Raw genomic sequence first — 25,133 nt, 5'->3', positions numbered from 1 at the left:
GGAAACTGATAATTATCTATTAATGAGTCAATGAATGAGTGAGTAATAATTAAGGAAAGTTCAATCATAGAGATCAATAATTGCCTACTGTTCATTTTTCCCGCATTTCCGGCTTTCTCCAGCTGTCGAGTACGTGACGGACATTCAGAGATAGTTCTGAGAAACCTCATGGGGAATAGACACACCGTAATTGGTTGATTCACTTTGATCGAGCTGGGAGGTCACATGAAGCAGCTCTATGGATAAATTAACTTCTCGGACAATAAAGTACTCTTGGTTGAATCAAAATTAGCCACAGCCCTCTGGTAGCCTTTATAATAGGAGGGATACTAAAAGTAGCATTACGTGAATTTACATCGGTGTGAAGAAAATCCGAGTGTGATTGGGAATATTTTTGTTACCCAGGTGCTATTATTATGCCTGAACTCTTGATTCATTTTTACTTTTACTGGCGCACGGTTAAACCGTCAGGTCCTTTGTGCGAAACATTTTGCTGTTGATGCACTTTGCACTGATCGCAACATGACAATTTGGCCCTCGTGAATTGTACTCGTGTACTAATTAAATAAATTAATTCCTGTTAATGAATGGATCTTCACTCGGATTAGCATTTAAACCTAATGTTTGTGACCAATATCTCTAAATCTAAGAAAGAATCTAATCAGAATTTTTTTTAATAACAATTGTGGGGTGTTCTTTGATTTCGACGAAACAAATGCCGATCGTTCCAAAAATTTTCTTAATGAACTTTACGGAACTATCAGAATTTTTTTTCTAGAAATAAATTTCGATTATTCACGAGTTCCGCAATCTTTTCGGATTTTTTTTTCGGCCTTTCAAACACTTCAAAAAACAAACCCCCAAAAAAAGTGGAGAACACGCGCTCGATAGGGGGAGAGGGGGGGATTACGAATGTTTGGCAGACTGCGGCACTTTTGGCACGCAGGCGCGACCCGGGCCAAAGGGTTTGTTAGGGGCCGATTCCGTTCTATTAAGGCGGCAAGGTTTTTATATATTCTCATACCAACACATTCACAAATTTTGGCACAACTCCGAAACTACGATTTCACCCGATCGATCCCAGCCAATTTTCCATGAAAGGGAATAAAGAAAAATGTCGCATAATGGTATGGGAATAAAGTTTTCTCGTTTTACCGTCGGCTCAAGTGGACGAAGGTCGAGATGATACCATCGACGTAGAGGGGGACATTTCATTTCGGTGGCAAGATAACACGTTTCATAGATTTTCCTATCTCCATTTATTATCCCCTCATTTCTCGTTTTCTTTTTTTCCATTTTATTTCTACGAGTATTCGTGGCCCTTCGAGGCTCGAGGAGGTGTTGGGAACATGCGACATTGGATTTTCAAGGCCATTGTTGTAGAATGAAAAAATAATGGGCACAGATTGGGACATTTACATTGCGATTATACGCGATAAAATTTTTTTTATTCAAATTTTTGAAAAATAGAAGCTTCGGTCGACAAAGGAAATTTACAGAATAATTTTAAAGCCAATTAATTTCCCATCACATTTCAATTATTTACTTTAAATAATCAAAGGATATTTAAAACAATAATCATTGTGCGCATGTTCACGAACTAGTTTCAAATTTACTGAAGCAATATAAGTGACAAATTTCTACGAAACGACAGAAGGACCTTGAATATCCTTAAATCCGTCGGTTATTCCCAGATATCATGTTTGCACGGATATCCAGCTTCTCCCCCACTCAACGTCACCCCATTAGATCCCCCACGAGCCCTGACATTACCACTTTAGCCAAGAAAAAAAAAGCTCAATTCTCGTGTCGAGAGAAAAGTTTCATTGTTCTTGAAGACGTGCCTGCAGAATAAATTATCATAATAGTTTTTAATCCAACCTGCCGCCTCCACTCATTGCGTGATCCCAACACGTCCTCTCCATCTTAATTAGTTGTAATAAAAAATACCAGCACGCGCCAGGGGAGTCACTCCTGGCATTACAGTAATTGTGAGTGACGAGTAACCAAGCTGTTATTAAGGAATATTTATAATTAAAAGTTTTCCACTTTAATTATATTTGTTCAGGAGCTCGATTTAAATCATTCTGGCATGCGGTAGCACGAGGTTTCGTGAAGACGGTTTAAATTGCGTGGCGAATTTTGGCAGGTTTGTATGATAACGGGAAAAACGTGGCTTGACGTTGGGCAAAGAACCTTCGCGTTTTTAAATGACGCATTCAAGACTGTCAAATGACAATCCCGTGACGCCCGAATTTTTTCAGATGAACAAATTTGCAGACGCGTTCTCCCCCTAAAGTTGGGGCGACATCTCCACCGAGAAAAATTTCAACGGTAATTTCCATTATAAGGTAATGGGTAATTCTTCTTCTAATGCCATAACGTGACAAAAATTATTCTCGATTAAACTTGTAGATAATGATCAAAAATCAATTTTCAATTTGTCAATTTTCCACTTAATGCCCATCTATCCAGGCTCCCCCCTATTGTGTAAATAAATATAATTATCCTCATAACTAACCTGAAAAGCCATCGCAGTAACTAAAATTTCCTTATGATAACAAAACCGCAGTTTTATCGCTCGAAATTATCTTCGTCAGCCAGGAAAACAAAGTATCAAATTCCCGAATAAACCAATTTATCACTCCACTCCAATCAAAACCCGTAATCAACCACCTGGTGTCCAAAAGTCCCCTCCCTATATTCTCACCCTTCAAGCGTCAACCGAAAATTCAACAATGTACAAACACAGCTGATACACAGGAGATGAAAATGTGGGTGTGCGAGGATCACTCGACGCGCTCGTTAGCTCGCGTGGTCTTACGTCGTTAATTTATTCTCCTTGTGGAAATTCAATTCGTGCCAAGTACGAGTAAACACGCCTGAGAAGCTCTTGTACTTCCAAGATATGACATGGTATATTGTCCTTACGCTTGAAACTCCAGAGGCAGGGATAATAAATAAAATTAGATTATTAATCATCTGTACTGTGCACGAACCAGTGAAAATTAAATTAAAATTTAACGAACTTCATTGAATTATCAGCGTCTCGTGAACAAACCATTTGATTTGAGGAAGTTATGGCTCATCATTCACATCAAAAAATAACTTTGAAAATTAGAAAAATCTTTAATTTTCACTCTATCGATCTGGAGATAGAACAACGAAGTTGACATGGGGAAGTGCGAAGATTTATCCTCCTAAATCTTCCACACCTCCCAAGAAAATTATACAATTTGAATGAGTCACATCTTATTTTGAAGGTGCAAAAAAGATCCTGAAGACTGAGAAAATTAAGTGAGCTTCACTCAGCCAATCCGAAGATATTCCCAAATGAAAAAAAAACAAACATTTCTTCCCTCATTAAAATTTCCTCGAATTTTCTATCGCCTTCCTATCAGTCAATACTCGACATAAATGTGCCGGAGATAAGAATAACGTACGCAATATCCTCAATTAACGAATGACATTGGATATGCCGGATGAGTGGTGAGAGGCCGATTACCGGAAAGACAGGAGCATTTCAGATACCAAGCACATGCCACGCGACAATTCAACGTTTCCGATTACCTCGAAATGGTAAATAAACCCGATAGTGCCGTCACCCCCATCTCCTCCACCCCCTTTGGCACACTAGTTTAACAACGTCAGACCTAAACAAGTGTTTAAAAATCCCACAATTGAAAGAATAGAAAACTTCAAGTTCTATCGTGAATGGAGAAATATTATTCCAACGAGTTGTTCCACCCACACAACCACCATAATTCCGATAACGTGACAATTGTATTTTATACATTGTACATTGGTGGTTGGTTAAATAGTGGAGGAGGAGAAAGCGAGAAATTGGAGTGCAGCAAAACCAGACGAGTAAAACCTTCTTTTTTTCCTATTGCCGTGATGTTGGCCTGGTGAAGACTGAAAATGGATTTTCTCAGATCTTTTCTATCGCCTGGAGCAAGAGCACTCCTTTGATGACTCAAATTTCATTCTGAAACTTAGAAAGACACCTCAGGAATGAAAAAACATATCGTTTCCCTCAGCACGACTGAAGGCATTGACATCCGAGCAAATACCATTTCTCCAGTTTTCACGTAACTCAACTTAATTAAAACTGCAATGTCTATTGAACTCCTTGGCATTGAGGAGAAATTCCCAAGTTTTTGGTAAGACTTTCCAACACGAGACAACCCATGACAGCAGTACTAAATACCTATGGTTAGTAACACTCGTCGACAACAAATAATTAAAGAGAGTTGACAAAAAACATTATCAACTTTGTTTGAAAGAAAAACCACAGCTTCTTAAATCATCTACAGTCTGGACCTCAACAATAGGATTTCACTGAATCAAATCTCATTTTAAAGCTCACAAAAAAGGAAAGAAAATTCAATTCCCCTCAGCCTTTTCGAGACATTCATCTGGGTAAATGGCGTTTTCCCTCATTTCGAACTAACGCAAGTTAATTAAGACTTTAATCCCTCCTGAACCCCTTGAAATTGAAGGAAAATACCAAGGTTTTTGTTAGAACCTTCCAACAGCCCACCTTGTGACACCAGCATTAAATACCCCTAGTGGTTAGTGATACCCACCAACAATAAATAATGAAATAAGATTGACGACTTACCGGTGGACGCCTAGGGGTTGCTCTACTCCTCGTCCGTAGTTTCATCAAGTGACATGTCCCACGTTGAGTCAATTCCATTGTTGATGTTCAATATTTCGTCTTCGTTCTCCCCACCTCGCATACCAGTCACTCATAAACAATCACCCATTTCATTCACTCGATCCACAAATCACCCAAACAATAAATAAAAACTAAAACCCTGACGACAGTAGAAAATTTTGATATTTCACTCAGCCAAACTGATGTATTTTCTCCCCATTAAACCCTGATGTACTGTTTTGCGTTGAATAACTTGACTAATGAAAAACCAGACGACAAATATACGTCACCGGTCAGTCTGTGACGCAACTGTATTACTTCACTAGTACAACTTGTCGAAGATTTGGTAAAGTGATACGGTTGTGCCACAAAGAGCCGGAAAAATTCTTCAAATCGCGATGACAAAATCACAGAATCGTACGCCAGTGAGGATCCCCCTGAGCTCAATCATCTTCTCTCAACCCCCAATGGCTCATGCTCCATCTCAATCACGAAATACTCGATTATTCACTCAATTCCGGCCGCGAATACCAGAAAAATACAACAGCAATCACGTCTTCATCCAAATTTTTGTCTCGCGTTTCTCACTGAAAATGTGACGCGTCGGTATTTGGGGTTAAACAGGGGAATGTTTTTCTTCAATCCGAGTGACAGGGAAATTTTTTTGATTCTATTACTCAATCTTACTAACCTATGTGCGATACGTCGACCGGCCGTCGCGATTTGTCAACGGAATCAAAACATTTCCGACACACCGACTCGTGCAGACGTTACTACGGTTGCCATATTGGAATATCATTCCGCGAACGCGGGGACTGCGAGGTAGAGCGAGCTGCTGAGCGACTGCCGCGCGCTGCGAGCGGGGGAAAATAAATGGCGGGGCGGGAGGGGGCACTGGTGTCATTTTGAAGGGCAAGAGGGGCGGGAACGTGCGAAATGTGACGGGAATAATTAAAAGAGGACAAACTTTATTTTAATTTTGATGACGAAAATCTGAAATAAATTCTAAACGAACGTTCATCTGAATCAGAATATTTTGGACGCGTTGGGGATCAATTGAATGTTTAGTATTGTTAAAAATATAAACAAAAATTAATTGGTTGAAATCCTATGGCGAATATAAAAATTATCGTCAGTTCCAAATTTTTATAATAAATAATTTGTTCTCAGCGGCCTAATGGAATTTTGAGCCGAGGGAAAATCCTAGTCCAGCGAGAAATTGTTGTCGAAAAATTCATTGAATTAATCAAATTGATAGATCACAATCTTACACTGATTGAAGATAATTTTCTTCCTTTTCAAATTTAATTTCCGTTGTTATACTCAACGAATCACATTGTGTTTGTTCAAATTTTTTTTTTTTTTAAATATAGAGAAGGTGAAATTATTAGCTGAAGATATGCGGGGCTGCCATAATAAAACATTTATGATCCTAACAAAATGTATTAAAAATAACGTTTTATTGATAAGTATTACAAAGAAAAAAAAACAGTTGGTTTCAGGTTTCGACCCAGTCTTTCATGAATATGCGGAAATAGAACAACACATACGAACAAATTTCATAGAAAAGCCATTTGAATTCGCAAAAAAAACAATAAATCTTCAGTTATCTCTGCAATCTGTTCTATTGATTTCGTTAATAGATATAATTTGTTAGCGTTAATCGCAAAACTATAGAATGAAAAAAACGAGACAATTTTAGAAAAAGAAACTAAATCCCTTCGATGTTCTCTATGAATTATTTTATACCAGACATTTTCAAGTACAAAAACATACGACAAAACTGAACATAACAATAGACTCGATAAATCAGGTGCTCCGCCCTATTTTTCATAATGTTTATATGAAACCTTTAAAAAAGATATTCAATCCTCCTCTTCTGACCCCGTTTCATGAACATAAAAAATATCGTTTTGGTCTTCTTCTAAAAAAAAAATAAACTTATTCAGTCATAACGGCACAGTATCCCCCTCCCACAATCCCACTCGTTCCCACATAATGCAAGGTCGTCTCTATGGACAGAGCGAGAACTCCAGGCACACATGCTTCCCCTCCGCGAAGTTGACAGCGAGGCAGGGATAATCGTCACATCGGTCACCTTCCATCTGAGAATGGTCATTGATTATGAGCACCAGCCCAAACTTATCAGCTCTCCAGTGGGCTATATTATGAGCCTCATCGAGAACTCTCCGAGTCACCCCAGAGAAAACTAGATTCAAGTACTCCAATCGTTGGGCATTTTTCAGGAGTGCAATGATCCCCTCGTCCTTTACTTTCTTGCACAGAAGGCACTCCAACTTCTTCAACGTATACAAACCACTGAGGGGGGCATCAGTCACTGAATCCACGCGATTCAACACGAGTCGTTCGAGTCGGGGTAGCTTACTCAGAGGGGCGATCCCTTGATCTGTGATTTCGCCGCAGAGAGTGAGATTGAGGTGCCCCAGGTTCACGCAGTTTTCTGAGAGATCCCCCAAGAAGTCATCAGTCACCCCCTCGACAGCGGTGAGGTCCAGGGACTTGAGGGTTTTCAGTTTTGTTAGACAGGTGAGGCCGGCCCGAAGGCGTGAGCACTTGAGGGAGAGGAATTGGAGATTTTTCTTCTGGCAGATTACGTCCATCATGTCGGGCTTCAGGTCGAAACCGTGGAGGCTAATTGCTGAGAGCTTCCTCATGTTCTCGAATGTCTAAAAGGGGAAATATGGGTCAAGATATAGGAGACAGGTCCATTAATGCTTCTAAATCATGTTCAGCAATTTATTATCACTGAATACCGTCTCAATACAAGATAATTAAAAAATAATACTTACATTCGGAGCGATTCGAGGCAGTGACCCGAACCCACAACCCAAAGTTTCTTGCGTATACGTCCAGAGATGAATTTCAGTCAAACTTTCGGATGGCAGAAACTGGAGGGCTTCTCTAGGAAAAAACTGAAGCGCTCCCATCTGGTAATATTTCAACTTCTCCATTCGAGGGAAGTACTTTGGCAAATTCTTGTTGTCGTAGAAGTTGACCTCCAATCTTGTCAAGTTATCACAGTATCTTTCGACAAAGGGAAGGATTTCAAAATTGCAGGGATACCCTAGTCGCAGACTTTTGAGGTAGTGACCAGACCGTCTGAGGATCCCGCTGATTATGCGGTTCGTCCTCAACTCGGGAGAGAGTTTGTACAGATCTGTTGATCTCCGGCAGGAGGCTGTGAAATTCAGGGCCTTTGTGTCCTCCCAGGCGAGGTAGGAGACGTCTCTCCATCGCTTACAAACTTCACGTAAATAAATTAATATCAATATCCATAAAATCTACAAAAAAAAATCTATTGGATCTGCAACATTAATTTATATTGCTTGTATTGGAATGCTCAAGCCAGGTATTTTCCAGAGTTAATTAAGTAATTTTCCCTTTATTGATTAGTACATGATTACCTGTGTCAATGGTTAGTCTGTCAACAATGGGGAGAAACTTGAAAATCCTTCCCAAACAATCATCATTGAGATAGTTGATCAATTCAGGAGGTGTTGGATCTTCAGGCACTTCAGTCAACGTTTTTCTCTTTTTCGCTGTCGTTCGTCTTGTAGAAGCTAATTGAAATCAGAAGGTAGATAAACAATAACAGAATCCATGAAGGGATCAATTAATTAATCGTAATAAACATCTCAATTTCTTTGTAATGACATAATTAAGCTTTTAAATTTATTGTTCGCTTACCCCTACGTTTTGGCATGGCAGGCACACTTCGGGACAATATTTTACAGTAAGAAAATGGAATGTTATCTTGAATAAATGTTCTTACAGTGGAACAATTGATTCATTCACAAAGCAGAACGACTTCTCTTGTTAGGAGTTAGGTTAGATTAACTGATTCTTCATTCTTTGTTTAGGATTTCCGTGTAGTAGGTTTACCGGACGTGAATGTAGTCATTTTTCAAGGTCATTTTTTGCGTGTAACTTGAGATACCGATTAAAAATTGCAGAAAAAAATGAAATAATTGCGAAACGGTTATAATTGAATATCACATAAAATTGAAGCTTTTACTTGATTCAAATAGTCATCGACTGTTTTCCCGGGTTCTTCTCCCCCCTCGGGCTCACACTAAAGAACTGGCTCCAACACACGCTAAAAAGTATAAGTGTGTTTCGGTGTGTTTGCGTCAATTCTAAAACGATCTCGTTGTTTTCAAATTTGCTGAAATAAAATGAAGCTAGTGAGGTAAATAATTGGATTACACCGCCAAATATATTTTAATTATTACTTAACTTTTCCTTCGACTTGAGTGTGAGGTGTAAACAAACGATGGGTTGCGGCCGGGACGCTTTAACCTCAAATAGTCCGCTTTTTTCAACCTTCACGACGAAATTCATTAATTTAGTGATGAATTTTGTGTTTCAGGTTTCTGATGAAACTCAGTCATGAGACTGTGACGATTGAATTAAAAAATGGTACTCAGGTGCATGGGACAATCACAGGTGTGTAAACTTAACCTCTAATTGTTCTGTGGTACGCACGAATAAATGAATATTTAAATTATTGGAGAAGGGTGAGAAGATAACAAAACAAGGGTTCCATGTGTTCAAAGCACGTATCATATTCCTTAAAATAATGTGAAGAATATGACAAATACATAATGGTTGCTGATTCTCCTCTTTTTCTCTCCAAATTCCACAGGAGTTGACGTCGCGATGAATACTCATCTGAAAACCGTAAAAATGACGATAAAAAATCGTGATCCAGTACAACTAGACACTCTTAGCCTGCGTGGCAACAACATAAGGTACAATTCCACTAAAAAACTATAACCTGAACCAATTATTAAAATGGATCAATCTATATCAACTAGGTATTACATTCTACCGGATTCACTACCCCTGGAGACGCTCCTCATAGACGATACACCAAAAGCCAAAGCCAAGAAGAAGGAGGCAGCAAGAGGTGCTGCTCGCGGACGAGGACGTGGAGGTCGTGGGGCACGTGGAGGCCGCGGAGGACGTGGCAGAGGACGGGGCCGACGATAATTACGGCCATAGTCACCGAGGAAATGATCATCTTTCTTCAATATCACGGAGAGTGACAAATTTCCATTTTTCACATTGGTTTAAGTTATATTACAGAAACGTAATGACGTAATTAGGATTAAACTGGAGGCAAGAAAATAAACTTTTCGAATTTTCTGAGCTGTTTTTGTAATTTATTATGTGGGCATATTTCTATCGGTCAGATGACTTTACAAGTTGAATATGTGGAAAAGATATCTTCGTTGAAAGGTTCACGTCAGGGGAGGAATGCGGGTTAAATAATGACTAGAATTGTTTTCAAACGTCAATAGCTCCTTAACTACCGATGAAAGGAGATAACTTTATTCTGTCGAAGAAAAATACACGTCATCTCCCTATTAATATACCTGTCCACACTTGCACGTTTCCATAAATCATTAGTTTCTTCCCAATCGAAATTCCAAATTTTTTCTTTTCATTCCTAAAGTAACTAGAAAAATCTATTTCCATTCACGCAAAACTCCAATTCCCGGAAATTATTCTGATCTAAGAATATAAAAATAATATTTAATAATTGATTATCTCCTCCCTCTCTCGAGAAACTTCAGAAAAAGAAAGTCGCCGAATTAGAAGTGACAGCATCGTGGATAAACGTATTGTGAATCGGTTTGTACTGTGAAGTAATAAATTTAATGGTCTCCTGAGCAACTAGACCTCCGAGAAATGCTGACACTGAGTGTAACTCAGCACCACCGAACCGGCAGAACTCGTGAACGTAATCGTCCTTGGCCAGTGGCCCACATCCCCACTCCCCCAGTAATTTGGAAATGCAAGCTTTCAATTTGACAATATCTGGCTCCACATGATCGTCAAATTCCCCAGGATAAGAGTTATACTCTGACTGGAACTTCTGAAGCCCCCTCAGAACTACGTAGTACAGCATCATGCTCTCGGTATTCTCCAGGCTCTCGGCGATATCATTGGCGTTTATAGTTTTTGGGTCGTACTCGTCTGCTATCGATGTGCCACGCTCCACGTGGATGTCCGAAGCATAACGGCAGAATAACTTGACTTCTTTCTCGAGGATTGAGTCTGAGGAACGTCCCAGCTGTCGGAGAAGGCGAATTGTGTGGCGCCAGACCGCCTCGACATCACTCATTGCTTGTTTATGGTATCTGTGAATTATTTTTTGTTGAATGAGATTCGGAAATTCAATGAGAATAGCTTGAGTGGCAGCCAGGGCGTGACTATATGTGGAAAAAGTGAAATTTTACTAAAACAAAATCTTAAATCTGAATCTTGGTGCGTCTAGTTGACTACTCAAATCAATCTATCGACTAATCAGACACCTCTAAAGAATAAAAAAATATCTAATCATACAAAACCTCACATTTGTGAAAGTGCGATGTATTTCTCGGTATCAGCAGTCATGTCAGGAAGAGCACCAGTGACGGGAAGTAATCCAGAACCTTCGTTTTCCATGAAATCCCTGATCGCTCTGGCAATAATCCAAAAAGAGGAGCTTTTAGCAGTAAGATTGACACATCTCTCATCATTCAGTACATCCAGGACATTCTTGGAAACAGTCGTAGTTCCTATGCTGGTATTCACAGCCCTCATTGCCTCCTCGAAGTTCTCCTCGTCCAGGGGATTGTCATGCTCATCTCTTCGAATTCCCTGTTTAATCATTTCCCTCAGCTCCCTCTTCTCCCTATAATTTCTAGGTGGACTCCCATTCTCCTTCATCCACTTCTCCAGGTACTTGTACAGAACAACGACGTAGGGTGTGTGAGAGTGGTCCTTCAGGTCCAGTTTCTCCATGTCGATCATGTCCATGTGTTGTTTGAGACCTTCGAAGGGCTTGTCCAGGCGGAGATCAGGGCGTTCATTGTCAGGATGAGTTTCTATTATCGTGTGCTCACGTGTCTGAACCCTCATGTAAGCGATAAACCCTATGCTCTGGCAGGCGATCAGAGGAATGTTTAGGTCGAAGAGCTTTCTGGACAGGAGAATCAGGGATTTTTCGGCAAGGGCTGTTGCCACCACCACTGTGAAGCTGTTGAAGAAGTCAGGACTGTTGTAGAGGATCTGGTCTGGACCCTCGTCGATGTAGTCACCTCGAACGTCTTGATTCAGCTCCAGGAGGAGCTGAGTCGCCACCTGGGCTCGAGATTTCCCGATACTGTCGGCATCTAGGAAAAAACTGAAGACAATCGTTGACAGAATTCCACGTTAATTTCTTGTAGGGAAATGGCAATGAATGGAGATGTTAAAACCTATATAAAATTTATGAAAAATGCCAAAATACATTCACAAACAGCAGTGAATGAGCCTCCAGCTCCTCCACTGATTCTTGAAAAAATAAATCATTACTTGGCTCCAATGTCCTCCTGACTTATTTTCTTCCCATCCACAATTGTGAAAGCACCAATTCCAGGTAAAACCAAGCTCTTCAGGATTTCAGTCCCCAGTCCAGTGGCATTGATGAGACAAATGTGGGCTCCCTCCAACGCTACCTGTCCATGGTCCCCCCATAACCTGCAAAATTTTCAACTCTCAATTGTCTCCAAAATCGTGTCTCCAAATCACTCAAAAATCACTGTTGAATTCTCAGAATCGACTCCTTGTTCTCATTTACCTCAATTGTCTGTCATATTTTCGAGTCTTCTCAGACTGCTCCGGGGATTTGGGTCCCGGTGAGGCCATCAGTCCTCTTTTCTCCGGGCTCTCAAATTCCTAAAAATTAGGGATCGAAATCACAAATCTGCACCAAGCACCCAGAATGCCAATCAAAACAAATTGAGAATAAATTCTAAAGACAATAATTCAACTGCATTGACAGTCCATGACCATTTAAAGAACGAATCCTATTTTTCGGAAATTCTCAACAACGAAAATAACTGGTAAATTAAGTCTTGATCTAGAAAATCGTAATGAAAGGTCCAACATAGCGTAAAAAAAACTCACAAGACGAATAAACAAAACGTTTTGACAAATTAACTGCAATGACAAAATTATGTTGCAAAACAGAGTGAATAAACTCAAATCGAATTTCCTTCAATATCATCAGTCGCTCGAGGGGCGAATTCTCTCCGCACTCACGTATTACCTCCCTCTTGTGGTCAAAATTCTCTTGTAGACGTATACAAAATCCACGTGCCCCAAGCATACGTGTTACGATAGGACAAGTGGATTTCTCGTCTCGTCGAGGCACAAGCCCGACAGCGATACGTACACTCCCTGGAGAAGACACACACATCAGCGTGGGCAGTCGACAGAGGTGATACCAAGATGGAAGGTGCGGTGAATCAGGCTGTGTCAGATGTTAACGATAGTATTGTTGAAAATGTCAACAAGACATCGAGCCAGGGTCCAGAGTCACCAGAGGGGATGGTTCTGGCGTACGGAAGTCTCGTGGTGATGGCTATCCTGCCGATTTTCCTCGGGAGCTTTCGATCGGTTAAACATCAGAAGGAACAGCAGGTTAGATATTACCAGTGTTGAACAACAATGGAAGTTTTTCCATATGGAATGGCTTTGGACGTTGTGATTGGGATTTTTTCCAATTGCTTTGCAGATTTTCAGGGGGACTAAGTTGATTGTAGTTTTTCAATGGTTATTCGTAGTTTTTTGGGGATAGGCGAACCCTCGTGTTACCCTTTTTGCTTTGGATTAGAAGCTTTGGGGGTTCAAGTTGCCTGAATTCTTCAAGTGTAAATTATTCAGTTCTTTTAGATATATTTTCACGAGAGATGCAAAAAGACTGACCATCAATTCGAGTCTTTAGAAGCGACGAATGGAGCATTAGACGACAGGAACTAATATTCAGAATTTTCATCGTATTTCAATTGACAGTAATAGTCCATAAAAACATGCGAGAAAAAACTAGGGCAATCCATCGGAAAAGAATTTTCTTAATTTATTAGTAACGTAACTCCACTCATTTATGAAGACACAGGAATTCCCCATCAGTTATTTGTCCTAACAATCAGAAATTATTTGGTTTAGCAAAAATTTGAGACGAGTGGGGAGAAACCAGAGACCATGTCCCACCGGGATGCAGCAATGTTTCCTCTAATTTCCAGTTGTGCTCTCTTCGGGCTGTACCTAATTTTTCAAGTGAGTATTGTTGAGGTTATTATCATGATCTAGGATTATCAGATATACTGAACGATGGGTTATTGCAGATATTCTCGAAGGAGTACATCAACCTACTCCTGACCGGTTACTTCTTTTTCCTGGGGGTTCTGGCCCTCTGTCATCTTACGAGGTATGCAAATTTCTTGTCCGACAAATCACAAAACTATTTCTATTAAAATTCTCAGCGATAGGTCTAGGTTTTTCTCTCAACGCGTTTTCATTCAGTTGAACGATTTATCAAGAATGCTATACATTTGCAGCCCAATTATATCATCACTGGTACCTGCGGCAATTCCAAAAACCCCGTATCAGATAGAATTCACTTCAGGCGAGGGTGACGAGACCGAATATATCATAAATTACTCATTCAATCTCCACGATATCGTATGTCTGATCTGCTGTTCGTTGATCGGAGTGTGGTATCTCCTCCAAAAGGTAAACAAAATCTCTGCATGAGGAAAACAATCAAAGAACTGTTGTCAAAAAATTATTTTATCCTTTCAAAAAAAAATAAAATGATTCATTAACCCCTCTTTTAGCACTGGGTCGCCAACAACCTGTTTGCAATAGCCTTCGCAATAAATGCAGTAGAGCTTCTGCATCTGAACAACATAGTAACAGGTTGTATCCTCCTCGGAGGTCTCTTCATCTACGACATCTTCTGGGTGTTCGGTACAGACGTCATGGTAACAGTGGCCAAATCTTTCGAGGCCCCGATAAAGCTGGTATTCCCCCAGGATCTCATCGAGGTGGGTCTCAAGGCCACGAAGTTTGCTATGCTCGGGCTGGGAGACATAGTCGTCCCAGGCATCTTCATTGCTCTGCTGCTGAGGTTCGACCACAGCTTGGGGCGAAAATCCTACACGTACTTCTACACGACCTTCTTCGCCTACTTCATGGGCCTCATAGCAACGATGCTGGTGATGTTCGTATTCAATCATGCACAGCCAGCCCTTCTGTACCTGGTGCCAGCCTGCATAGGCACTCCTCTGCTGATAGCCCTTGTCAAGGGCGATCTCAAGAAGATTTTCACGTACGAGGACCATCCCTCAGCTGTTAATGCCAGCCCGAAGCCCCAGACGGAGGCTCAAGTTGACGGCAAGAAGGATAAATAGATATATCGCAGGTTAATTAAATAATTGGACGAGAGCGCTTGATCCGCCGAGGAACATCAGTCTTAGTAAATTCATATTTCATTGAGGTGGATGCATAATGTCAATGGAGGAGTGACGAATTGTCAATTCTTAAGTGTATCATAGAAGAGGCAGGGAGGGGATTCAATGGATTTTTACTTTGTGTGGAGGGAATCAGTCAGGAAAATTGGATAGAATTCATTGCGATCCTGCTTTTTTTACTTATTCTCAGATGATTGATAGATAGAATTATTCATTGGAACCTAAAAATTCTGGTGGGATTCTTTTAAAATGTCTGTGACAGATTTTTCTTCATCAAAATGTCATCAATGGGGATTTCATAAAAAAAAAAATCCGGTAAGAATGTATTTCAGTACATTTGAGGGCTTTGACAAGATTTTTTTGTATTCATGTGAATGTTTACATCATGGGCATAATATGGCACTTGTCTAAAGGTACATTGAGGGGATTTAAGAAAATACTCTGCTCATTTGGACAGAAGTTGTTGAAATCTATGTAGAACCCATTATTTCCGAATTAAATTTTCCAAATTCTCGAGTCGAGAATTTTACCATGAAAAATATTAGACGAGTGAATAAAGATAAACATTTCATTTAATTGAAAAAAAAACTCTCAAGAGTTCGTATGACTTCTATTACTTCTGTGCAAATAATTTCAAGAGTGATTTCCCTTCTATTCATATCAAGTTTTTCACGGCATGGCACTCGTCATGAAGGGTAATATCATTGAGACAGGAATATTTTTTCAAACGAAAAATCGTCTAATTTTTTCTCAGACTTCGTGTTACCAGGATTGGAATATTCCTGATTCAACGATCGCACTCATCTGAGATTTTTCAAGTTCTATTATACATCGACAACTATCGCTCCCGAATCTGTATCAAGATTTTATTCAAGTCATCTCACCAGCACCCTCGACAATCGTCGAATTTATCTAGATAATTGTTTTTTATGGATACGCCAAATGTGAACATCGTTAAAATTTCATTGTAGTCATTCCAATTTTATAATCGAGAGGGGAACGTTTTTCCGAATTAAGAGTATCGCACAATGATAATGCATTAATGATACGAAAAATACAATGAAATCAATCTTCCTGATGACGACGCTGAGATAAGACTCATAAATGAATTCATGTCGTCGACTGTAAATTACGATCAATGAAAATTTCATCTGTGATTCAACTGATCCGATTTATGCGAAATACAGGATTTTTGTCTGTGGAAAAATTGTTTACAAGTTTTATTTATTTTTTCAAAAATTGTTTATTGAAAATTCACAAGGTGTGGATAATAATTATGAAATCCAGAAGCATTAACAGAAGAAAATGTAAAGGGACTTATGCTCGTGTAGCGCGCTCCATGGCCAATTCCTGGGCGGTTACTGGAGGTAAGTCGATGATACCGTCTTTGGTGATCTTCTGGACTTTGAAGTTTGGGAGATTAACGATCAGACGTTTGTGGACCTCTGCTACGCACTTCTTCAGGAGTTCGTAGGCTTGTTCTTCATTCATATCTGGAGAGGAAAGGATAATGATTTTTTAGCAGTCTTTGTGCATTCCAACTCCAAAATATTGATCCCATTATGGAAGATGTCAGTGGCCTGAAAAAAAATGATTAATAACTTACCAAATCGATGATATCTATCGAGGATAGTAAGCGAGAAGAATCCTCCGTAGCCATGACAAGCATAAGGTGCCTTGACACACGAAGCCAAGTAATCAATGAAGAATAGCTCAGGTCCAGTCTCGTCATCGTACCCAGCCATCAGCAGATTAACGTGGTAAGGTGTCCTGGACCTGAGATAATCCGCCAACTTTCTCCTCGTGAAGGTTGCAGCTGCCTTAGGTGACAATTCGTAGCCATTCCTCATTTTGTACAATTGGATATTCTTTCCAATGAACTCTGAGAACTGCGTTGCGTCTCCTTGCTCTCCAGACACCGCCATCACCAGCTTTTCCGAGATCTTGTGGATTTTCTGCTCATCTGAAGGATAGCAATTTTTTTATACCACATTCTTTGTCTCGACGAATGAGAGAGTTGATTTAACGTTCAGTGCTGATGAAGGAATCGTGAGTTGAATAGTCTAATCTAATGATACCATTCGCGAGGACAAAATAGTAAATCAAATATTGGTGAAGCTCATATCTGCCTTCAAAAAATCAGCAAATGACTCAAAACTGTTGTCTCAGGGTCCATGCTCCCTGTATTATTCCCAGAATATCGCAGAACTGATGTTCATCAACATCAAAGGGATCAGAAGTTGCATGACTCTTCTATTCACTAATTCAGACAAAGTACTTACCGGTTTTCATGACCATTATTGAGTGTGCAGTTGTCATGTCAGCAGCGATAAGAACAAAATCTCTGAATTGGATTCCAATTAGACACTCCATTTTTATTAGATTTCTGAGTTGAGTCCTCCACGAGAAAAATGAGTTCACGTTCACCTAACCCTGCAGTCTATGAAAACCGCCTGTCATTAAACTGAGCAACCATGTTGGATTTTCAGGAAATGCTCTTGAGTCATGCAAGATGGCGTCAAGTGACTCGAGCAAGCCGGTTTCTTCTCCCGCCATTTGTACACCTCGTTTATCGTCGAGTGCGTAGTGAAATGTGTTGAAATTATAAATATTTAGATTGTTTAGTTTCAATGAGAACTGCTCCAGTCTCTCACGATCCTAGGACTCATTGTATAAACGGTTAAAATGACAGAAGGTAAGTGGTGTCACGCTTGAAACATGATTTTTTTTCCCCTAACCTCTCTTTATTCAAGTATAATTCACGATTTAAATTCATTAATTTGTTTGTTAATTGAATTATTCGGATTTTCAATTAATTGATAGATAAATCAAGTGCAGAGGACTGTTGGACGCCATACAAGGAGCTCCAGAATATCGTGGAGCAATATGTTTTGTTATCATCCAGCACTCAAGATCCTCAGTACCATGAGTTCATGGAGACACTCAGAAATCATCGTCAGAATTTCTTGACACTCATAAAAAATCCGGTGAGTAAAGAGGGAAAGGATATAAATTATGTAAATAGTATTTATGTATATTTATTCTATGAATTATATTTTCTTTTTTCAAATTGATTATCGATTTATTCTCCTAAAGTGTATCTTAGGAATTATTTTTTACTGAAAATTAACTAGCATAATTGAAAGTAGTCAATATTTGAATCTTCATAAATATTATGCCCGGTATCTTCTCCCCAGCCAAAAAATGCAAAAAGTCGAGCAGAAATCGAGAAAGGAATATCGGAAGGTGTGATCCTCCCAGGTCTCGGTCACCGGGTCCTTCCCAAGGACCTAGTGGACGAAACAATAATAATCTCCAACATGTACGACCTGAATGAGTTCATGGCCCTGGACTTACTGTGCACCGCCCAGCTGCAGATGCCCTACCATCCCGGACTGACCCGAGGTTTAACGGCAATTCTTCTATACTACGACGGTCGCAAGGCCCTGACGTCAGCTCTCCGAACCCTCGTCTACGCTAGGATAGGTCATAGCTGGGTCTTGGACACGCCCATCACCCTCACCAAGAAGATAACCGAGTACACCAACAAGATGCAAGAGGACGGACTATTGGACCGAATCCTCTCGCTTTTGGAGGAGCTCGATCCCACTCAAGAACAGGAACTCCTCCAACAGAATCGAGCTCTGGGGGGTCCCAAGCATCATCAGATGGTGATGAAGCTATACAACGATACGAGACAGGACCTCGCAGACATCCTTTACCTGTGGTCAGCCCAGTCGTCTCTCCCCATGCCCATCACTCACCGACTGATTGCTCTTCTCCAACGAAAACAACCGGAGTCAGAATCAGGCACTGGTGGCCCTGACAAGGTCACCCTGGCCCTGATAATGGCCCTGCTGAACACGCTGAACCTCAGTGCCCTCCACAGCCGCGAGGACGGTGAGGAGATCATAAAAACGATGTCGATAATTTCCCAACGAGGTGCGATTGAGGAACTCATCCAAGAATTAATGAACAATAATGCGAATTGGGAGTGCCAGGGGCTCCGTGGCCTCGTCCAATTCGCCCTGGCTCTTGCCGTCACCACCATTAAATCAGCATCCAACCTCGCCAGCCAGAACATCACGAATGAAGACGAAATCCTCGTGGAGGCAGCCCTCTCCAATCGAGTCTTCCATTTTCTCTCGAATGTCATCTTCAGGAGTGAAGATCTCCACAACGAGGAGTTCTACGTTCGTTACTTCCACACATTCATTTCAGACTTTATCACTCTGATGCCGCTGAAGATCAAAGAACTGAGAAGTCGAGCGGACGAGTCCATGAGATTCATTGAGGCCTATCAGAGGGAGGGAGTGGAGCCACCGGGGAACCTGGACGATCATTTCGAGTATCTCATGCTGGTGATTGCTGAGCTGTACCATCAGGACCCACTCAATCTCAACCTGGTGGTGGATTACTGGTGTCAGGAGACAGAGAGGGCTCATGTGTCCTCTGTACATGTGAGCAGAGTGCCCTCGAGGCAAGTCGCCCTCTTCAAGTTTGTTAGACTAGCTGGAGAGATTCTACCAGCTGGCCTCTTGGTGCCTTACCTCAGGATGATAGCGGCACTCGCATCATCTCCACAAGCAGCAAGACACGCCTTCAACTTCCTCAAGCCAAATGGCTCAACAGGATCGACAATCTCCTGGGACCACTTCTTCAATTCCCTGTGCCTATACTACTACAATCTTCGTCAAGAATTGCCACCGAGTCAAGACACCATTTATCGTCAGCGAAGTCACCCCAAAGGTATCACTCCCCAAGAAGTTAAACGACTTGAGGCGGTTTTAAATGTGGTCCAGGTGGTGGCTAAGTACGACGAGATGTCGAGAATAGCCATCTGCGATCATCCAGGCTGGAAGGTTCTCCCTCTGCTGATTGGACTCGTCGGATGTGCCATGCCGATTCCTCTCAAGGGGGTCCTCATTCGCACTCTGGCAGTTCTGTCAAAGTCCCCAGAGAGTTCGTCCAGTATTTGGCAGAGTCTCGAAGCTGCTCAGATCCTCTGTACAATCCCGACGACCAGCAGTTATCAGCCTCGAGGTGTCCAAACAGAGCTCGAAGAGATTGAATCCAGAAACGAGGAATATCCACTGACACGAGCGATGCTGGAGCTGTTGGATGCTTTGACGGACTACCCCATCCCCAGGCTCCTAGGGGCCAGCCAACGAAACCCTGGGTTCGATCCCTATCTCCACTTCATCATCAACACCGTATTTCTTCGTTTCAATACGAGATCCTACAAGAATCCGGCGGAGAAGTGGCAGGTAGCTGACGCCTGTCTGAAAATATTCTACAAATTAATTTCCCATTATGAGCCAAAGGTGGAAGATTTTGCTGGTTGCAAGGTAGAGCTTCAGGGTGGCGAGTCAGTCTCTGTTAATCCCAAGCCTGGCTATCACATAATGACGCAGTTAAATTCAAACTCAGAGCTGCTCAATGTCATTCTATACATTCTGGACGAGGGGAGACATCATCTGGAGACGTACGAGGTCCTTCCTGGGAAGGTTCACCTGGAGAACAGTACGTTAAACTGCCTGAGGATTTTGGAACGGGGACTGAGGATTGAGTATCCTTACATGCAGATGCAATCAGCTGTCACGACGTCCTCCAGCAAACTGAGGACCAACTTATCCAGGCTTCTACTGGGTGTCAATTCCAGGACTGGAGAGCCGGATCACATGATCAATGTCGCTATGTACGTGTCCTACAACAACTGGCTTCGGAGGCACGCGTTCGTGGCGATAGGGGTTATCCAAGGGGTTGCAAACGAGCCTGGAGCTGATTCCGAGCTTCTCTCGACGTTCACGTTGATTCCATCGCTCGCTCTCACGATTAGACACGGATTTGTCGAGTGTTTGGACTCTGATGTTGATCAGAACCAGGAGTCTGATGAGGATGGACCCGTTGGCAACAGCAAGGAGAGGATCCTACTGCTGTTGATGCAGAGCATTAACAGACCTGCGCCGAATTTGGCGCATTATCTTCTGGGTTTTGATATCACGAAGGATATCAGGAAGACTGTGATACAACAGCCTGGAATTAGGGACTTTCCCAGGACGTGTCTCCACTCGATTCTTGGGATTCTGGAACAATCACTGGAGAAGGGCCGGGACAAGATCACAGAGGCGTGCTACTGGTTCCTCCATACTTTAGCTTCCAACAACAAAACTTCAGTTCCTGTTCTAAGATTCCTCAGGACAGCCACCAATCAGGACTTCATCCAGAGACATTTGTCTAAGCTACCTTTTCAGGGTGATAACCGAGCCACTGAGTTGGCCTGCATGTCTTGGCTACTGAAATTAGTCTCTGTTGAGCTTCGTGTGGCTGGTGGAAGTCTTCAGCACAGTCTCGTTCAGCGGCTCGTGGGCAATCCCAATCAGGACCGAGAGCAGATTCTTCCCTCTCAGAAGCTCCTCATGGATCTCCTCCATTACATCGACTTCCAACTGCAGCTGGAGCCTACGAAAACTTGGGAGTTCTTCGATCCTTCCCAGGTGGAGATGGTCCTGGGGAAGTGCAGTGGGCCAGTGATGCCTCACGGTGGTCCACAGCTAATTGACATTAGGAAGCTTCACTCTCTGATCATTGAGGAGCTGGCCGTTACTCAGAGCAGTGCGACAGCTACTCAGCGGAAGCTCATGCAGCAGGAGCTCCAATCAATCCTTGCGTACGCCTTGAAGAGGAACCAGACGAAGACACTGTCTTATGCAACAGTTAAGTTTGTTGAGGGCTGGTGCCAGGCCACTGAGATTCTCTTCTCCATTGCCACTAATCAGCAGCTTCCTGCCAGTCAGAGGCAGAGCCTGCTCCTTAATCTTTCCCATGATCTCCTCCAGAAGATGACGTCCTGCGAAGCACTCAACGAAATCAAGACCCTTGTCTCCGGAACTGTTCTGATACTGCTTGTTAATCTCAAGAACACTTTTGCCACCAATGAGACGTCCACGTCTCCCTCCTACACGACAACGATCAAGATTATTCTGGGGCACATTCTCCAGTGGCTACTGAACTCTGGTGCCTCCTCCCAAAAAGTACGCACTCATCTCTACGGGGCACTTCTCAATTTCCTCTGCGTAGTGGGTCTGGAGAAGTCGGAGCGCCCTGGAGTCTCCTCTGATACCACTTATGTGAGCCAGTTGGACAGCTCGTTGTATAGAACACTTCCGATGCACGAGAAGTCGCACAGATATGCTACGATCCAGGTTATCAATGGATTTGGGGAGAAACTGATGGACATCGTGTGCCACAACTGCTCGGGAGGACATGATGTCTGCAAAATGCTGGCCCTATCCTGTTTGGACAAAATTCTGGAGCTGGACTTTGACAATTCTTGGATTATTTATCTCTCTTCCAGAGGCTACTTGAAGCACATGATTGACAGCCTTCTAGAGTCCGATCCATTATTGAGGAGCATGCTGCAGCCTGATCCCAGTACTTTGAGGCCTCTTTATCTTTATGAGGCGAAAATGGCGACTTTCTGCAGAATGGCTTCGACGAGATTAGGGGCTGAAAATCTCCTTGAAAATAAAATTCTCTCCTGCCTCTCGGGGATGTGTGTCTTCGATCAGCATCCCGATGTCCACATTGGCTTCGATGCCAGTGAAGTGTCCTTCCTCCCATCAATTGGCCAGCGCTATCAGCAGATGTTCCTACCAGCCCTGTACCTCTGCGACGCTCTCCTCACAACACTAGGCACTGAGAACCAATCGTGTGCCGTACAAGTGTGTGGCTTCCTCCAGAGTCACCGTGATACCGTTGAAATGGTTCTGAGGAATGTTATACCTCGTGCCAATGCACTATTCTTGAAGGAAGTTGCTTGCCTCACTGGGGTCATAGCTAGGTCAGCTAATATTGATATGTATCAACTTGTGGAGGACGAATTGGGAAAGGATGTAATCACTGATCTGTCTCTGTTGGATAACACGGGAATGAGGGAACTTCGGGCACATCTGTATCGTCTCCAGAAGCTGATTGTCTCACTTCTTCCAAAATTCATACCACAGCCCATCAACATGTACTCCAATAATCGTGAAGAGGACGCTGAGCACTATGCATGTGTCCAAATCACTGCTAATGTTCTTCTGTACGCCAGAAATCAAATGCAGCACACGCACATGGACCAGAAGATCCGAAATCTTCTGTTCGAGCCTTATCTGGGGAAAAGTGGAGGGAAAAGAGACACAAGTGGTGTCAATCTGGGGGCTCTGGTCGATCTCCTTGTTTCATCAACGAATTTGTTGCACTCTGAGATCCCTCTGCTTGATACCCTCATCAAGAGGGCTGATATGGTCAAGGAGATGAGCACAAATGACCTGAACAAGTATCTCGTCGATGAGGAGATGGAATTGGACACGGGAAAACAGAGGATTGTTGTTGAGAAGAGACTGGAGAGGCAGGCTCATGATAAGAGACAGAATATCAAGTATTCCTCGATGATTGTGGAGTACAGTCTTTATATTCTTTGGTCTCATATCGACTTTTATGCTACTAATGCCTCGTCCAAGTACAGCCGGGCACAGGGGGGATTGGAAGATAATCTTTCAGAATTTCGAATATCAGCAGATACATTATCAGATCTGAAACAAGGTCTTGTGAGTGTCTTCAGCGACAGCTTCATAGCACAATTACTCGACACCCAACATGAATATTCGATAATCGAGAGGAGCTTCATCGAGGCTCTTATTAGGAGGATAAAAAGACTACTGCAGTTTATTATTATCAAATGAGGTAAAAGTGGTTTCTACGAGATTGTAATTCTAATAATTGTAATAACTGCCATCGTGTGAGGTATTTTTTATTGATAAATAAATAATTCAGTGATCCATTCATTGTGTTCGATTTTATTGACAGTTCACAATTTTATTTCAGAAACAATAGCTTTGTAGACCTCTTTCTTTTGGTGAAAATATTTCGAAACAATTTGGGCTCCAAGGTCTCCTATCACCCTCTCCCGTCATTCATTTTATGACAGCTTCATCCCAGGGTCCATAAATATTGTCCTTGTACTTCTGCCACCGGATGTACCAGAGTGGACAAATAATATGCACGAATATCGTAACTGCGACGAAAACACATGTTAAAGTGGGTGAGATGATTCCCAGGAGATAGACAGTACCCCCTGTGAGCAAAGTGGATATCACCACCTTGTTCTCAACTTTCGACAGCAAAAAGGGGAGCAGTACAAAGCATTGAACAGCAACAGTCAATAATGAGAACGCATGAAGGGGCGAGGCCAACCTCGAGGCGAGCATCAGAGATCCGAAGATCGATGAGGTTATCGACAAAGAGTCTGATAAAGATACCTGAGGTGAGCCGTACTTGGAGAATATCAAGTGAACCAGGAACATGAAGATTGTCATAGCGTATATAGTGTCGGTGCTGACTGTTTCAGTCAATGTCTTGAGGACGGGTGACAGAATGTAGCCGAATGCTAGAAAGATCAGGGCGGTTCTGATATCCTTGGAGATCTTGTCTGGCATATCTGGAAGCTTCAGGGTGTGGCAGAGGTACCCGAACACTGTTAATCCAGCTGAGGTTGTGAAAATTATATTGGGGGTCGTCCACTCGTTGTTCAGCCAGATGAAAACCATGACGAAAAGGATGACGATGCTCAGTTGAATTGATATGCTGGACCCCAGGGTTATTGCTTCGATTGTTGTCACATTGTTCGGTTTTATGTTTTTTTCTAGTTCCTCGAGGAAGGTGCTGTCAGTGTAATTATCCGGCAGATCGCGATTCTCGTAGAGATTTTTTCGCCATCGAATATTTCCATTGTGCGTCATTTTTAAGGATCGATTGTTTTTTTAATTTCTGTCTTGACATCTAGAAGATGATGGTCAATCGGAAGAATTAAAAAAAAATTCTTATTCATCTTTTTAGTTTAGTACAGCAAATTACTTTCATTCACGTATTCATTTCATGTGTAATAATAGAACGACGTGAGAATATTACACCAAAAAATCAATGCAACAACCATCTCTCAATAATTTTATGATACTTACAATAATCAAGACGGGTTTTTCTATTTTTCTCTCATTTTTTTGTTTGTTGATTCGTATAATTCTTTCAAATCAAACAATACTGACGATTTAGACGCTCTAACCTCTCCCCCGCGTCAGTATCAACAACACCTCAGTCGATAAAAATGCTCTAACCAAAAA

At 41.9% G+C, this 25,133-nt stretch overlaps 9 protein-coding genes across 13 annotated transcripts in view; 3 read left to right on the top strand and 6 right to left on the bottom strand.

Annotated features, from left to right (window-relative positions):
• LOC135162282 (neuronal calcium sensor 2) overlaps nt 1-5,348 on the bottom strand; it is a 46,877-nt gene extending 41,529 nt beyond the window's left edge. For 2 of the 3 annotated variants that reach the window (XM_064120544.1, XM_064120547.1), the window contains exon 1: nt 4,625-5,348. The gene's annotated coding sequence lies outside the window, so the exon portion shown is untranslated. Of the gene's footprint in view, nt 1-2,521; nt 2,821-4,624 lie in introns of those variants that run through there. The other variant, XM_064120546.1, reaches the window with a different exon arrangement.
• LOC135162281 (neurocalcin homolog) overlaps nt 1-5,514 on the bottom strand; it is a 54,891-nt gene extending 49,377 nt beyond the window's left edge. Inside the window, exon 1 of the mRNA XM_064120543.1 lies at nt 5,355-5,514. The gene's annotated coding sequence lies outside the window, so the exon portion shown is untranslated. The remainder of the gene's footprint in view (nt 1-5,354) is intronic.
• A 590-nt stretch (nt 5,515-6,104) lies between these two features.
• Nucleotides 6,105-8,513, bottom strand: LOC135162796 (uncharacterized). The gene is made up of 4 exons (XM_064121656.1): nt 8,372-8,513; nt 8,089-8,244; nt 7,474-7,928; nt 6,105-7,350 (listed from the first exon to the last, which is right to left on the bottom strand). Exons 1-4 carry the CDS (start codon nt 8,385-8,387, stop codon nt 6,676-6,678), a joined length of 1,302 nt encoding a protein of 433 aa, XP_063977726.1. The 5' UTR covers nt 8,388-8,513; the 3' UTR covers nt 6,105-6,675.
• Nucleotides 8,194-9,835, top strand: Smd1 (Small ribonucleoprotein particle protein SmD1). Of its 2 annotated transcripts, none has more exons than XM_064121666.1 (4): nt 8,194-8,261; nt 9,054-9,130; nt 9,330-9,435; nt 9,502-9,835. In XM_064121666.1, exons 2-4 carry the CDS (start codon nt 9,061-9,063, stop codon nt 9,674-9,676), a joined length of 351 nt encoding a protein of 116 aa, XP_063977736.1. In that variant the 5' UTR covers nt 8,194-8,261; nt 9,054-9,060; the 3' UTR covers nt 9,677-9,835. The 2 variants fall into 2 exon arrangements, with proteins under 2 accessions (XP_063977736.1, XP_063977735.1); XM_064121665.1 differs by lacking the exon at nt 8,194-8,261 and adding an exon at nt 8,735-8,873.
• Nucleotides 9,836-9,967: 132 nt separating this feature from the next.
• App-bp1 (beta-Amyloid precursor protein binding protein 1) lies at nt 9,968-12,772 on the bottom strand. Of its 2 annotated transcripts, none has more exons than XM_064121649.1 (5): nt 12,623-12,772; nt 12,294-12,391; nt 12,029-12,193; nt 11,046-11,858; nt 9,968-10,830 (listed from the first exon to the last, which is right to left on the bottom strand). In XM_064121649.1, the coding sequence occupies exons 2-5, from the start codon at nt 12,359-12,361 to the stop codon at nt 10,260-10,262; spliced, it is 1,617 nt and encodes a 538-aa protein (XP_063977719.1). In that variant the 5' UTR covers nt 12,362-12,391; nt 12,623-12,772; the 3' UTR covers nt 9,968-10,259. The 2 variants fall into 2 exon arrangements, with proteins under 2 accessions (XP_063977719.1, XP_063977718.1); XM_064121648.1 differs by lacking the exon at nt 12,623-12,772 and adding an exon at nt 12,506-12,573.
• Nucleotides 12,773-12,832: 60 nt separating this feature from the next.
• LOC135162797 (minor histocompatibility antigen H13) lies at nt 12,833-16,177 on the top strand. Its single transcript, XM_064121657.1, has 5 exons — nt 12,833-13,138; nt 13,664-13,774; nt 13,843-13,925; nt 14,056-14,230; nt 14,335-16,177. The coding sequence occupies exons 1-5, from the start codon at nt 12,947-12,949 to the stop codon at nt 14,908-14,910; spliced, it is 1,137 nt and encodes a 378-aa protein (XP_063977727.1). The 5' UTR covers nt 12,833-12,946; the 3' UTR covers nt 14,911-16,177.
• Nucleotides 16,178-16,188: 11 nt separating this feature from the next.
• Nucleotides 16,189-17,388, bottom strand: LOC135162803 (proteasome subunit beta type-2-like). Its single transcript, XM_064121664.1, has 3 exons — nt 17,253-17,388; nt 16,577-16,933; nt 16,189-16,463 (listed from the first exon to the last, which is right to left on the bottom strand). Exons 1-3 carry the CDS (start codon nt 17,341-17,343, stop codon nt 16,288-16,290), a joined length of 624 nt encoding a protein of 207 aa, XP_063977734.1. The 5' UTR covers nt 17,344-17,388; the 3' UTR covers nt 16,189-16,287.
• LOC135162800 (phosphatidylinositol N-acetylglucosaminyltransferase subunit C) lies at nt 17,248-25,133 on the bottom strand. The gene is made up of 2 exons (XM_064121661.1): nt 24,975-25,133; nt 17,248-24,795 (listed from the first exon to the last, which is right to left on the bottom strand). Exon 2 carries the CDS (start codon nt 24,753-24,755, stop codon nt 23,931-23,933), a length of 825 nt encoding a protein of 274 aa, XP_063977731.1. The 5' UTR covers nt 24,756-24,795; nt 24,975-25,133; the 3' UTR covers nt 17,248-23,930.
• Nucleotides 17,525-23,801, top strand: LOC135162791 (nuclear pore complex protein Nup205). The gene is made up of 3 exons (XM_064121645.1): nt 17,525-17,665; nt 17,794-17,957; nt 18,168-23,801. Exons 1-3 carry the CDS (start codon nt 17,656-17,658, stop codon nt 23,697-23,699), a joined length of 5,706 nt encoding a protein of 1,901 aa, XP_063977715.1. The 5' UTR covers nt 17,525-17,655; the 3' UTR covers nt 23,700-23,801.

The sequence above is a fragment of the Diachasmimorpha longicaudata genome, chromosome 5 (genome assembly GCF_034640455.1).
Source record: "Diachasmimorpha longicaudata isolate KC_UGA_2023 chromosome 5, iyDiaLong2, whole genome shotgun sequence".
NCBI classification, from domain to species: domain Eukaryota; kingdom Metazoa; phylum Arthropoda; class Insecta; order Hymenoptera; family Braconidae; genus Diachasmimorpha; species Diachasmimorpha longicaudata.
Note: the sequence above shows the minus strand (reverse complement) of the source record. Positions and strands in the feature narration are given on the sequence as shown.

Bases quoted from the DNA above. Each gene is read 5' to 3' on its own strand.
- LOC135162791 (XM_064121645.1), top strand. The intron at 17,958-18,167 runs GTGAGTAAAGAG...TCTTCTCCCCAG, and splicing joins TGACACTCATAAAAAATCCG to CCAAAAAATGCAAAAAGTCG.
- LOC135162796 (XM_064121656.1), bottom strand. The intron at 7,929-8,088 runs GTAATCATGTAC...ATTTACGTGAAG, and splicing joins CAGACTAACCATTGACACAG to TTTGTAAGCGATGGAGAGAC. The intron at 7,351-7,473 runs GTAAGTATTATT...TTCCCCTTTTAG, and splicing joins TGCCTCGAATCGCTCCGAAT to ACATTCGAGAACATGAGGAA.
- LOC135162800 (XM_064121661.1), bottom strand. From the start codon at position 24,755: ATGACGCACAATGGAAATATTCGATGGCGAAAAAATCTCTACGAGAAT.
- App-bp1 (XM_064121648.1), bottom strand. The intron at 12,194-12,293 runs GTAAATGAGAAC...AAAATTTTGCAG, and splicing joins AAATATGACAGACAATTGAG to GTTATGGGGGGACCATGGAC. The intron at 10,831-11,045 runs GTGAGGTTTTGT...AATAATTCACAG, and splicing joins TACATCGCACTTTCACAAAT to ATACCATAAACAAGCAATGA.
- Smd1 (XM_064121665.1), top strand. The intron at 9,131-9,329 runs GTGTGTAAACTT...CAAATTCCACAG, and splicing joins GGTGCATGGGACAATCACAG to GAGTTGACGTCGCGATGAAT. The intron at 9,436-9,501 runs GTACAATTCCAC...TATATCAACTAG, and splicing joins CTGCGTGGCAACAACATAAG to GTATTACATTCTACCGGATT.
- LOC135162803 (XM_064121664.1), bottom strand. From the start codon at position 17,343: ATGGAGTGTCTAATTGGAATCCAATTCAGAGATTTTGTTCTTATCGCT. The intron at 16,934-17,252 runs GTAAGTACTTTG...GCTATCCTTCAG, and splicing joins AATAATGGTCATGAAAACCG to ATGAGCAGAAAATCCACAAG. The intron at 16,464-16,576 runs GTAAGTTATTAA...TTTCCTCTCCAG, and splicing joins CGATAGATATCATCGATTTG to ATATGAATGAAGAACAAGCC.
- LOC135162797 (XM_064121657.1), top strand. From the start codon at position 12,947: ATGGAAGGTGCGGTGAATCAGGCTGTGTCAGATGTTAACGATAGTATT. The intron at 13,926-14,055 runs GTATGCAAATTT...ATACATTTGCAG, and splicing joins GCCCTCTGTCATCTTACGAG to CCCAATTATATCATCACTGG. The intron at 14,231-14,334 runs GTAAACAAAATC...CCCCTCTTTTAG, and splicing joins TGTGGTATCTCCTCCAAAAG to CACTGGGTCGCCAACAACCT.